The sequence below is a fragment of the Protopterus annectens genome, chromosome 1.part1 (assembly GCF_019279795.1).
Source record: "Protopterus annectens isolate FY-2018-M chromosome 1.part1, PAN1.0, whole genome shotgun sequence".
Classification (NCBI taxonomy): Eukaryota; Metazoa; Chordata; order Ceratodontiformes; family Protopteridae; genus Protopterus; species Protopterus annectens.
The window spans coordinates 1,061,259,524-1,061,273,959 of NC_056726.1; the positions used below are offsets into that span (position 1 = coordinate 1,061,259,524).

The 14,436-nt window shown below is 42.9% G+C and overlaps 1 protein-coding gene across 1 annotated transcript in view; it reads left to right on the forward strand.

Moving 5' to 3' along the window:
* The window catches only part of LOC122808933 (NXPE family member 4-like), a 575,570-nt gene that overhangs the window by 317,691 nt on the left and 243,443 nt on the right, over positions 1-14,436 (forward strand). Inside the window, exon 3 of the mRNA XM_044080072.1 lies at positions 5,366-5,430. Within this exon, the coding sequence (XP_043936007.1) occupies positions 5,366-5,430 (65 nt within the window). The remainder of the gene's footprint in view (positions 1-5,365; positions 5,431-14,436) is intronic.

Sequence of the window (14,436 nt, forward strand, 5' to 3'; positions counted from 1 at the left end):
TTACTGTGGCTTTAATGTCTGTTGACTCTGGACATAGCCAAAGTGTGGGAGAAGTGCCATGCAAGATGGTTGTGAAGGATGCTTGTATGAGGCCTGCTGTCCTCCTTCCCACCTGATCCTGATGTGTCTTTACGTGCTACTCAATGTATATTTAGGGCTGTCATGAAGAAACAGGCATGTTCCAATAAGGTGTCCGAGGACATGCTTAGGATTATAGATGGGGCACAGGTTGACTCACTGCTTCCACCATGTTGCTGATTCAGTGGATCAGATAAATGACACATTGGAACAGGCAGTGTCTGTGATGGAACATCTGCTGGGAGGGGGATGGCATCCATGTGGATGAAGTTCAGTATCATCTTCTGATGTTAGCCAATGTGGCTGTACCCAGTCACGCTCCCATAATGATACTACTTCACCAGCTGCGTCGGTGATTGAGGTGACCACACCCATACGTGGTAGGCCATGAGGTAGTGGTCCTGGGCGTAGTCATGAGGACAGCTCATCCAACAGCCATCCATCACGTTCAGAAAGCAGCAGTGTATCTGATATGCCAGTGCAACTCCTGGCAGAGCCAGTTCTCATGTTCAGGGACAATAAAGATGAACTGTCACCTCTACCATACATGGATCACACCTATCATACATACCAGGATGTAGACCTAGCACAGAGCTTGGCTGTGTTCTTTCAGACACGCACACACACGTTTCACCTTGAGTGCCCATACAGAAACACACACATAACAGTTACATGGGTCATTCATGAGGCTTACAGTTCATTCTGTCTCAGTGGCCATTTGATACTTAATCAAAATTTCTGACTGTCTGCCTTTCTTACATGGACTCACTGCCTTTTGTGTCAGCCTTGGCCTCCTAACCCCCCTCCCCCACAACACCCTTGGGAATGATAACTGTGTCATCTCCTTGATTTTCTATCTTTTGGCTTCAGGGATACATAAGTCTTTTGTCCGATGCCCAGGGTGCATAGCTGACCGAGTGCTTCATATATATGTGTTTGTGATGCTCTTTTGAAAACTGCACTGTTTTCTATGAGACCTACTGATGTCATTGCTGTACAATTCACCCACCTTCTACTTAGTTACATTAGCAAGAAATAGTATGCAAAGATCTGCCATTTATTTGTGTTCTTACCCATTTATTTTCATGCTCTAGGTTCAGTACTTAGCTTGATGTTGTAGCAGTTACAAGTGTTCTAATTTGAACTATGTGGATGCTAGGAGTACGCAGCCATTACATAGATTTAGATTCATAGATTCATAGATTAGTACTAAGCTAACAGCCCTTGAGAGCCATTTTAAGCCTAGCCAATTATCCCTTGTGAGACTCAAACCCTGCACCTTGTGTTTGCAAGGCAAACACCTTAACCATTAGGCCACCCTCCCAACATGGGTAAGTAAAGGTTGTGAGCATTGCCTGGCATCAATGTTACTATATGTATGTGCATCGGATAAAAGTTGTACTCCTTAGGTGCTCAGTATATGTGCTATCCATTGACTCTTGGCCAGGGCAAGGGCATATTGTGCACACCTATGTCTGCTTACACCCACATCAGTTGGTGGTTCTCCCTCTGACTCTTCACCTACATGTGGCTGTGGTGACCTCGCCAGTGTTTTTGGGATGTGTGCCTCTTCCCCTAGGTCTTCCTGCTAAAGCTGTTTTCTCAGAATAATATTGTAAAGGATAGCAGAGACAGTGAAAATGTCAGCACAAATACATGGATTGTACTGCAGGGCTCCTGCAGATGTATCTAGACACCAGAACACATGCTTTATGATATTTCTTGTTTGAGCATGTGCCTCATTATAGCGTTCTTCATTTGATGTGTGTGTGTGTGTGTGTGTGTGTGTGTGTGTGTGTGTGTGTGTGTGTGTGTGTGTGTGTGTGTGTGTGTGTGTGTGTGTGTGTGTGTGTGTATAACCAGCATCCCCCAGTAAATGACTCAGTGCGATATCACCCCTAGTAAACATCTGACAGAGTTGAGATTTGTACCAGATACGTGAATCGTAGTAACTGCCTGGGTTGCCAGCCCACACATTTAGAATGATTCCATTAGTATTATGCATAACCTGGCAGTTAATGGGGTGGAAGCCCTTTCTGTTTATGTACATCCTTCCTATTCAGTGCTTTAATTTTGATGCACTTGCAGTTTGTGTCACCCAGCACTTCAGGGTAGTGCAGTACAGGGTAGAACTCTTGCATAGTTATGGTTCTGTCCTCAGGTGCACAGGGAAAATGTATGTAGTCACTAACATGTTGTAGCATAGCATTCAGGAATTGATGGAGGATCCTGAATGCTGGTGCCTGTGACTCCCCCCAACATATCCCCTGTTGGTCTCTGGAAGATTCTTGTAGCTAATATTCTAAATGTTACACATATCTTAGTCTCCACAGGTATTGGTTCCCCTCTGTTTGTCCTTGCTCTCAGTAGAGAACTAAAGGAGTTGCAGAGTTCCTGTAGGGGGTCTCTATCCACCCTGTGGTACTCTACAATTTCCACCTCATTGAGATTGTGAAAAGTTAAATGGGGTCTAAACACCCTTCTCCTTCTTGGCCGTGGTCTATTAACAGCAGCAGCATAGACATGGGCCAGCTGCACACAGACATGTATAAGAGCAACAGCAGCCCCTAACATTGTTTCCATGCAGACTAGTTTCCATGGCTGTATTCCAGTAAGTTTTGGAATTAGCAAGCAAAACCTGCACTAAGTCTACATGATTGCTTTATAACATGTTGAATATCTCCTCCATCTTGGATTGGTTGATTAGCATATAGTTCAGCTGCTTAATGCTGTAATTAGCATGCCATGATATTTACTAGGTTTGCGTGGCTCAACATGGAAGAGCGGTTTCTCCAGTTAGCACGAAAACCACCATGATGATGATATTTGAACAGACAAGCATCCATTGCAGAACAAGTCATTGACCAGGTATTAACAACTGAGCAGAAAAAGAAAGGAACAATTTCACTCTAGTGAAACAAAGTCTTTGATTTCATCTGTTTTTCTCTTAGCAATTTAATTAATGGCTGCCAAATTTTCTTTGTATCCACAACTTGTTTTGAATAAACATCAGATCAAATATGATGGCCCAGATAGCTTATTTGCTTATTTATTTATATTTGCTTACCAGAGTAGTGGTATTGACCAATTACAGGCGCAGCCCGGGTGAAATGCAAAACACTTCACAAACAAAAATTACAGAAATATAAGCAATAACAGAATAGTTCAGACTAATTACAGAGAAAACTGTGTCCTTTTTTCTCAAGCCACTCACTATACCTTTCCTTTTTGTTGAGCAGTCAGAAAACGGACTGTTACTAGCTGCAGATTAGCTCCTGGGGGATAGGAGGAGAAGGGAGAATGAGCAACGTATGTGCCTTCTCAGGTATACGCTTAGAAGGGAAGTCTGGGCCTAGGGTAGTAGGTAGCCATGCTTGGCATAAGTTTTAAAGATCCATTTGCTCCACTCCCTCCTGAAGTGCCAGTATTCAGCGATTATTGCACCTACATGGTTTTCCTGGTTATGTACGTGATCATTTAATGAGCACATAACATCCAACAACAGGTTAATTTGGTGTTCATGTTCTGCAGAGTTCGGTACAAACTCTGTTTCTCTTATCATTATCTTGGCAACACTTTCCGTGTAGTCACTACTTTGATATCTTGCACTCGGACTTGCAAAAACTTCTAGAAACTTCCACAGTTAGCTACATTTAACATTAGTTAGTATGTACACATTATTTTTTTCATTTCTTTTTCTCTACGTTGTGTTCTATTCATTAATTATGTCGTTTTCTTGTATAACCTGTAAATTAAGCATGGTATTCTTTTAGCAGTATCAAAACAGGTAGAAGTAAGTTTCATTTTCAGTGCAATAAATAACTTGGTGATTTAGAAATTAAACAGGAAAGGCATAATTGTTTCATATAAACCAAAAATTTTGGGGACATGTTCATAAAATACCAACAATTATCTTATTTAGTGATCAAGAAAAACCAATGCTGTTGAGCTTCTATTATTGTAGACCAAAGCTAATATAGAAAATACATGTGGTTTTCATACCTCTCAAGTGTACTCATTATGAGGAACGTACTCATTTGGGGCCTTAAAAAGTTCATGTTTTTTGAAGTTCCATAGTGAAAGGGTCTGTCACACATTCAGTGTTATGAATTTGTTTTACTGGTATCCGTGGTAAATAGAAAATAATCATATTAATTCATTAAAAGACCTTTTATAAACTAAAAAATAAAATCAGCATATATTAACCATCCTTTGACCTTCCTAGTTGAAGCCGTTTGAAAGCTATTAGTGTGTGTTCCACATTTTGCCCATTTGTTCCACATTATGAGGGCTAGTGTTCCTCATTTTGGTGATGGAAGGTTGAGAGTTGTGGTAGTTTGTATCATTGAAATGATGGAAAACATAAGGAAAACAAAGACATTTTATATGCTCAAATGAATGTTTGCATTTTAGAGCCATTTTATGAGACCACTTCCATTTGATTGTCATTCTTAAAAAGCCACTAGGCCTGGAAGTGACATGCTGTTTTCTCCAAACATTATAAAAGTGCTAGTTCATTCATGAACTAAAACACATTTACCTTGTTTTCTATTGAACTGTACACATCTGTTTTAGTTTCATTAAAAGTTTCACTAAATCCATTTTGTTTCAGTTTATATGTGGTAGAGTCCATAAATTGTACCACATTGTTGTGAGTAATGGCACTGCTTGTTTGGCAGGCCTTGTCCCCCACTGGTGTGTGTGTGTGTGTGTGTGTGTGTGTGTGTGTGTGTGTGTGTGTGTGTGTGTGTGTGTGTGTGTGCGTGTGTGTGCGTGTGTGTGCGTGTGAGTGTGAGTGTGTGTGTGTGTGTGTGTGTGTGTGTGTGTGTGTGTGTGTGTGTGTGTGTGTGTGTGTGTGTATATATATATATATATATATATATATATATATATAGTACAGTTTTAAGTCATGAAGAATGTATGTAGCTGTATTTCCCATTTCACTGCTATTGCAAATATAAAATATTCTCACTTTAATACACACACTTTACATAATCTGGAGACTTGAGGCAGTCATGTAATCAGATTTATTCTACCAAGGATAAGGTTAAATTTTCAGCCTAACTTCTCGTGGACAGAACCTCAACACAATAACGTGAGTGTTAAATGAATTGTATCATACTAGCTGGCTATGAAAGTGCTTTGTGTTTTCATATACATAGTCCACAATACACACAGTCATGTATACTCTGCTCAGCAGGATGGATTTGTAGTAACTTAGCATGCAGCAGACAAATGACTCCCTTTTTACTGTTGTTTAAATTAGTTGTTTCTGGTTATTTTCCAGCAAGCTCTTTGGAGAAGAGATCACACCACTGGAAAGGTCATCGATTACTGTACAGTCAAAAAAAGGTGATATTTCTCATTTTTTCTTGTGATCATATGTATGTATGCATAACAATGTACCCAGCACTCTAGTCATAGGTGACTCTATAGTCAGGCAAACTGATGTTCCACTCACCAGACTAAACAAGGAGAAAGTTACTATCAGCTGCCTGTCAGGTGCCAGGATCCGCCACATAACACATGCACTCAGGTCACGCCACAACAAGTACAAATATGACTCTGTCATTGTCCATGTTGGTGTGAATGACCTGAGACATGCCTCCCTGGACTACATGAAAAGAGACATGGAGGAGCTGTCCAATCTTGTAGCCCTGGTAGGGATGACCCTAGCTCTGAGTAGCATCCAGCCATCACCCAGAATTATACCACAGTACAAGGACAAAATGACTGACTTCAACAATTGGCTAAGCTTCTGGTGTCATTCTAAGGGGATCCAGTATCTGTCTGCCTGGGATAGGCAAACCACGATGCTTTGCCAGAGATGGCCTGCACCTGTCGCCCTTGGGATTCTGGATACTGGCTAAGGCTCTTGCCACCCCCATAGTGCCTTTTTTAGGCAAGATTCAAATGACAAATTCACCACCGTAACAGGTACAAGCAAGCAAAATCTGAGGGTAATGCTACTTAATGCTAGAAGTCTAAACCTCAAAAATGCACTCACTCGAGTCACTCCTTAAAATGGATAATATCGACAACTGTGCAGTGACAGAGACCTGGTTCAAGGCTCCAGAGAGCACCCCTGCATTACCAGGCTATAATTCATACCACACCTTTTGGCCACCTAACCTGGACCAAAGCACTAAAGGTGGAGGCATGTCCATATTCATTAAGGATATCCACATCTCCAGGCTAGTTGCTCAACATAATGCATCCAAGATTATTCAAGTGCAACTAACTCTGGGCAAGATCGCAATCCAAATTGTAGCTTGCTACAGATCCCTCACCATGCCCCAGGATTTCTACTCCTCATTTCTTGATACACTGGAAAATATTAGGGTACAACGTAACACCCTAATAACGGGCAATTTCATCTACCCCACCATTAACTGGGAAAAATACTCATATACCAAGTCTTGTCTCAACGTTTTCTGGAATTCATAAATTCCAACGCCTTGGATCAACTTATCCACACCACCACCAGGGGCAGCAATATCCTAGACCTGATCATTACCAACATGGGCAACTGGTGTTTCACACCAGAGGTCAGTTCCTCGTTCGTCAGATCTGACCACAAGCAAATCATCCTAGACATCCTACCCCCACCCCCCATTAGGGAAACCACCATAAAAAATTTCCCCAAAGCCAACTTCACGCTTCTTAAGACAGAAGTGGCAAACTTCATGACACCCATGCTGACGAACAATAGAGGTACGACTGCTGAATCCTATACAATTGCACTTTATAAGCACTTACACGAGTGCATGGATCGTGCAATCCCTAACAGAACCAAGATGCTATCCTCCAAAAAAAGGAAGCCAATCTGGTGGTCCCCTGCCGTAAACAAACTCTACAACAGAAGAAAGAAACTGTTGCAAAAAAGAGTAAAATCCCATGATTGGAGGAACTCCATGATCATCCTCAGTAAGAAGCTAACATCCCTCATAAAATCCTCCAAAGCTAGTTGTGAAAACAAAATTGCCACTGATTCTAAAGACAACCACAAAGCATTCTATAGCTATGTCAAGAATCTCAATGGAAATACTCAGATCTGCTCTGAGCTACAGCACAATGGCACTAAATATACAGAACCAACTGATATTGCCAACATCCTAGCAGATAGGTTCAGTGCTAACTTTACCCCTCTCTCATCCCCTAAAGAGCCCATCTCTGTACCGGAAGAATGCAAAGTTCCTGTAATCACGGCTGCACAGGTAAAAAACACACTCTCCAAAGCCAAGAACACAGCATCCATGGGACCTGACAACATCCCAGGCTGCGTTCTACATGAACTACAGAATGAACTGGCACTCCACCTAAGTACCATGTTCAATCATAGCCTCACCTCAGGCTTTGTGCCCACTGAATGGTGCACAGCAACGGTTATCCCACTCCACAAAGGAGGAGCCACCACGGACCCTGGGAACTACCACCCCATTAGCCTGACGAGCCTGGTCTGCAAGGCTATGGAATGTATCATCATGGAATTTATAAACAATGACATTGGTAATCTCCAAACTCTGGACCCTACCCAGTTTGGGTTTGTAAAAGGCAGATCATGTGTCCTAAACCTGATAGACTTCTTTGAAGCGGTCACCAAACCCGTAGATGAGGGTGAGGTGGTTCATACAGCCTATCTAGATCTCGCCAAGGCTTTCAACACCATCCCACACTCTGGAATTATAGATAAACTCACTAAACTAAGTATAAATCCCTATGTCACAAGATAAGTTGCCAACTGGCTCACTGACAGAACCCACACTGTGAAAGTAGCAGACTCTAAATCCAACTTCAGACCAGTGACAAGTGGAGTACCACAGGGATGTTCATCGTGTTTCACTGTTGCAGTCATTACACTTGGTTTATCCTGCTGGCAGGCTACCCCCAGTAGGCCTGAATTCCAAAGTCCTGGTCTGGCGTCGGTTGCTGTTGCCTCTTCCCTGACGTCAGTGCACCAGGGGTATATAAGATGCAGCCGACGCCATTTTCTTCAGTCTTTCTTGCCACGCGGTGCCCGAAGCAAAAGCATTTCGCAAGTGCCAGTCAGCCGACTCCTGAGATTTTCGAAAATGAATTTCAGATCCAAAGTCTTCAATAAAGCTAAGTACCCCATTGGGGAAACTTTTTCTGGCTCCATACCGATGTCAGTAAAAGTTAACAATTGTATTTCTTGTGGGAAGCAAATACCTCATAAGGATTTTCATTCTTACTGTATTCCTTGCCTAGGCCCTGACCACGATGTTGCAAGTTATCGGTTTTGTGCTAGATTTAACCAATGCACTATTAAGCATCAGTTCAATTTTGCTTTACATTACTTTGACCGAAGGTTTAACTATATAATGCCGTCAGAACAACTGACAACCAGAGTTCATAAAAAGCACAAGGAAAAAGAAAAGGACAGGCATCCGAGGACCAAAACCGACGACAAAGCCTCTTCTAGGCCAGTCGCCGGTTCGTCGGTTCTCAGTGAGGCGCTTTTGCAGCCCCTGACACCCACTATCTCAGAGCCACAGGCCACCTCTGACTCCCACGTGGAGACAACTAGGCCTCTGAAAACTCAAGGTATTGGGCCTACAGAAACTATTCCCTCAGATGGGTCCAGAGCCGCTGAGCAGTCATCGGATTCTGAGGGTGTTTTCAGACCTACACAGCTTACTATCAAGACCACTTCAGCAGCCAAGGCAAAGTCTAAAACACCTTTAAAGACAAAGAAACAAGTACAGCATTCTCTTGGACGGTCATCCATGCCTAAGAAACAGATGCTTAAAATGGCCGAGGACTTAATTACTTTGATCAGGGGTTCCCATCCCCCTCCTGATAAAAGGCCTAGGCAAGACACTGACTATGACTCCTCTGACCAGGTTTCTATTTCTTCTGATTCCTCTTCAGAACAGGGATATTCTCTTCCTCCCTATGAGGACTCTGATGCTGAAGAATCTATCCCTTCAGCCTCTATTCTGAGGACTACTCTTTTGGGGAAACCCTGCACACCATGAGGGAGCATTTCCACTGGGAGAGCCAGGATTATTCAGAATCCAAGAAAAGGCTCAGAGATTTTCTTTTATTGCCTCAACACAGACCTCTTGCTATTTTGCCTGTGCTAGACATTGTAGATGATGTATTTTCTGAGTCCAGTCTGTCTCCTGATTCTTTACCCCCTGCACCAGTTAAGCCAGATAGGTACTACAGGGTTCCAGACTCACATAAATTTCTTTATAAAAACCCTGCTGCTGATACAGAAACTATATCTCAAGATCCCAAAGGGGTCAAGGTTTCCACTGCAAAAAACCCTGTTCCCTCTGATAGGGATTCTAGAGCACTGGACAGATGGGGGAAAAAAATTTACACCTCTGCTACTTTAGTTGTAAGGGCTTTAAACTACCAGTTTCACATGCTTAAATATCAGCAATACCTAATGTCTCTGCTAAAACAGAAAATGCTGACAAACTCTGAATGTCCTGAAAACAAGGAAATGCAGGATTTATTGCATGCAGCTGAACAAGTGGGAAAGCATACTTTGCAATGTGGTTTTGATTCACTAGAGGCTTCTTGCAGGGCCGCAGTTACAGGCTCTGTCATTCGAAGGCATGCTTGGTTAAAGGAAGAGAGTCTGCCTGATCATGTTAAAGTAAAATTATTGGATGCTCCATTACAGCATGATTTATTTATTTATTTATTTTATTTATTTTAGATTTGTTGACCGGGCTAGTCTAACCGGATATATGTCCATTTTCAGTAGAGGCCCGGGGAGAAAAGCTCCAAAGACATGTTTCAAAAATATAAGTACAAACAGTATACAAACATCAGGTATTATAATAATAAAAAATAGCAATTTGATACTTTGTTTGGTGTTAAGGCAGAAGAGGTGTTAAAGAAAATGGAGGATAAAGCAAAATCAATGCAGACAGTAAAGGATTTCTTACAGGTTCAGCCACCCAGATTTAGCAGGAACTGGCCTTCTAAAAATTGGTCCTTTCCAGTGTCAGACAGGCCACAAAGAGGCAGATACAGATGCCCTAGAGGCAGATCTCAGCCCCAAGGCTCATACAGACCTAAATAATGGGGTGCTTCGGCCTCCAAAGGCGGAGAAGACAAATCTCAACCATATAGGAAATAGTCCCAATGACTTCCCACTGCCAATGCCAAGCACTTAAACTTGGCAGCACCTTTAGGGAGAAAACTAGCACTTTTCTTGGAAAATTGGCACATGATCACCCAAGACAAATGGGTTCTGAATATTGTCTCTCAGGGTTACAGTTCCACTTTCACACCCTCCCAAGGGCAAAAGGTATGCCAGACCTGCCACACAATCAATGGGCAGAGGCACAAAAGCAAATTTCTTCTCTCATGGACATGAGGGCTATTCAAAGAGTACCACAACAAGAGCAGGGGCAAGGATTTTACTCAAGACTTTTCTTGGTACCCAGAAAGGACAAAGCCTGGAGACCAATACTGGACCTGTCTACTCTAAATATGTTCCTGGACGTTCCAAAATTCAAAATGTTGACACTGCAGCAACTTCTACCCATGCTGGTCAAGAAGGCTTGGCTCATTACTTTGGACCTCAAAGAGACATACCTGCATGTCCCAATCAGACAATCTTGCAGAAGATACCTCAGATTCATAGCTGGCTCAATGCATTACCAATTCTCTGCACTGCCCTTTGGCTTATCTACTGCGCCCATGGTCTTCACAAAATGCCTGGCACCAGTAATTGCATTTTGCTGACAAAAAGGAATTCAAATATATCCCTACTTGGACAACTGCCTTATTCAAGCGGAGAGCAAGGACATTCTACTAAAGCATCTGGTATTTGTAAAAAGATTACTAATTTGCCTAGGGTACACAGTAAACGAAAAGAAATAAAAACTAGTGCCCTCTCAAGAGATAATATTCCTGGGTGCAAGCTTAAATACAACTGCCCAGATGGCTTATCTCATGCCAGACAAACAAAGGCAACTGACTCATTACTTCCAAATGATGGCAACAAAGACCCAGTTACCTGCAAGAAAAATTCTGCAGGCTTTGGGCTTCATGGCATCCTGCATCCTACTAATTCCATATGCAAGACTGCATATGAGGAAGCTACAGTGGTATCTAAAAAGTGTTTGGACTCAACATTGCCACAGCCTGGAAACAATAATTACTCTCATTCCCTGCCTGCAACAAGAGTTTCGATGGTGGGCACTGGCCTGTTGCCACAACAAGGGACAGCCATTCACTTTACCCACAGCCAGGCAGACACTAACAACAGATGCATCGCATTATGCCTGGGGGGCACACATGGCGGGAAAATGTATTCAGGGCACGTGGTCTGCAAGCCAAATGCATCTTCATATCAATCAAAAAGAGATGCTAGCTGTACAGAATTCCCTGACAGCCTTCAAGGACCTACTCCATCCAGGGCAACTATTGCTAAAGACGGACAATACTACAGTCATGTGGTACATAAACAAGCAAGGAGGCACACATTCCTACCCCCTCTGCAGGCAAGCCATGACTTTGTGGAACACAGCATTGACCTGTCAAGTACATCTGCAGGCACAATTCCTGCCAGGAAAGACAAATACTCTGGCAGACGAACTAAGCAGAAACCTCATGGACCCTCACGAGTGGAAACTAGATCCACAAATCTTCAGCATGATAACAAGGAAATGGGGATGCCCAGACATAGATCTATTTGCCTCCCCTCACAACTGCCAACTACAGAGATTCTGCACAAGGACTTATCACACACAAGCATGGAAGGTGGATGCTCTGTCATTCAGCTGGAAAACCCTGACAGTTTATGCCTTTCCTCCACTGCCTCTCTCCCCAAGGTACTCCTAAAGTTCAGACAAGAGAAGCCAAAAATAATTCTGATTGCCCCAGACTGGCCACGCCAGCACTGGTACCCAATCCTAAAGAGGTTGTCTCAAGGCCCAGCCTGGACTTTACTTCAAATTCCTTATCTTCTGACCCAACAAAACAATCAGATCCTGCACAGCCAACTCAGAACCTTAAATCTGGCTGCATGGCGAATAATATAACCACTCAGAACACACCTCTCTCTAAAGCAGTTATGGATGTCATTTTGGAAGCCAGGAGGCCCAGCACCAGAAAATCTTATGCAGAAAAATGGAAGAGATTCTGTGCTTGGAATCAGGCACAAGGAATTGAACCGCTTGTTCCAAATATTCCTCAGATTTTACAATACCTTACTGAGATGCTGGACAAAGGCCTATCCTTCTCATCAATTAAGATCCATGCGTCTGTCATCTCAGCTCATTACAATACGGAACCTCCTATTTTTTCACATCAGCTGCTAAGGCAGTACCTCAGAGGGGCCAAAAACATAAGACCCCCAAGGAGAGCACCGATACCTACATGAGACCTCAACTTTGTCTTGGAAAAGATCACACTTCCTCCTTTTGAGCCAGCCAATACAGCTGAGATAAAATTCTTATCATGGAAAACAGCTCTGCTCCTAGCAATAACTTCAGCAAGAAGAGTCTCAGAGTTACAGGCATTAATGGCAGTGAAACCTTTTATCATTTTCCATCCGGAGAGTGTTTCTCTAAGGACAAACCCAACATTTATGCCAAAGGCAGTATCCAGTGTGGTTCTTAACCAAACCATTCATTTGCCTACTTTTTATCCAAATCCCCAGAATAAAGGGGAGAGACTTCTGCATTCTTTGGACATACACAGACTGCTACGCTTCTACTTGGACAAAACTAAGGCTTTCAGAAAGACTGAGCAAGTTTTTGTGGCGTATGCTGCATGATCACAAGGAAAGGCTATCTCAAAGCAGACTATTTCAAAATGGATAGGACACTGCATTCATTTCTGCTATGCACAGCATGGCAAATCTGTGCCTAAGAACATTAGGCCACATTCTAGCAGGGCAGCAGCCGCATCAGCAGCCTTTCTCAGAGGAGCACCAACCAAGGAAATTTTGGAGGCTGCAACTTGGAGTTCAGTGCACACTTTTACCAAGCACTACCACTTACCTCTTTACTCTAAATCCAGAGCAGGCTTTGCCACTACATTTCTGCAGGGCCTCATAGCCACTCCTAATTCTATTTAGACCCAGCCGTCCAACCTCAGCTTTAGGATTCAACCCAAGTGTAATGACTGCAACAGTGAAACACAATGAACATAGTACAGTTGTGTACCTACCATAAATGTAGATGTTCGAGTGTATTCACTGTTGCAGTCCAGATTACCCACCCACCATCCCCCTTTCTTTGCTGGGACTTATCTGTACTTCTCTATTCTATACAACCTATGTGGTGTATTTGCTTGTAGATAAAGGTATTGTTTATTTTAGTGTATGTTTTTTATAAGCAATGTTTATAGCCTACCCTTTTGGGGGCACCTGACATCTGGGGCAAGAAAAACTGAAGAAAATGGTGTCGGCTGCATCTTATATACCCCTGGTGCACTGATGTCAGGGAAGAAGCGACAGCAACCGACGCCGGACCAGGACTTTGGAATTCAGGCCGACTGTGGGTAGCCTGCCAGCAGGATAACCCAAGTGTAATGACTGCAACAGTGAATACACTCGAACATCTACATTTATGGTAGGTACACAACTGTACTTTCAGTCCTAGGTCCTCTCCTGTTTGGTATCTAGTTCTCTGAAGTACAGGCTAGCACAGAAGCTCTTTGGCTAACAAAGTTCGCAGATGGCTGCAAACTAGGAGCCATAATCAAAACTCCTAATGATGTGGACATCCAACAAAAGGGCCTCACTGAGACAGATGCCTGGTGTCAAAGCCATGGCCTCAAGCTCAATGCCAAAATGTGCATTGTTATCCCTTTTGGTAAAAACTCTGTATCCATGAACTACCACATAGGCGGTAGTATACTTAATGCCAAAAGTATGATAAGAGACGTTGGGATACAGGTGGACAGTAGTCTCTCCTTTGATAATCACATTGCCACAGTAGTCAGGAAATCCTTCTATGTGGCAACCTCATCACAAAAGGTTTCTCATCCAGGAAAAAAGAGGTTATTGTTCCCCTCTACTCATCACTCATTAGACCCATTATAGAGTACATTGCCCCTTTTAGTATGCACCTCACAAGACATCTACAACAACTGGAAAGGCCACAGAAATACCTCACAAAGAAGATTACCAGCCTCAAACAGATGCCCTATGCAGACCGTCTCAAAAAACTCCAGCTTTACTCTGTTGCATATCGCCTACTCAGAGGTGATCTCTGCCTAACATACAAAGCTATGTTAAACCCAGAGCTGTTGGACATGCTCCACTTAAAGAAATCCCAATCCCTCCAAGCTACAGGCTCTAGGGACCTAGACCTTGTCACCATAATAAACAGAACATGCCGGAGGGATAGATTCCTGTCC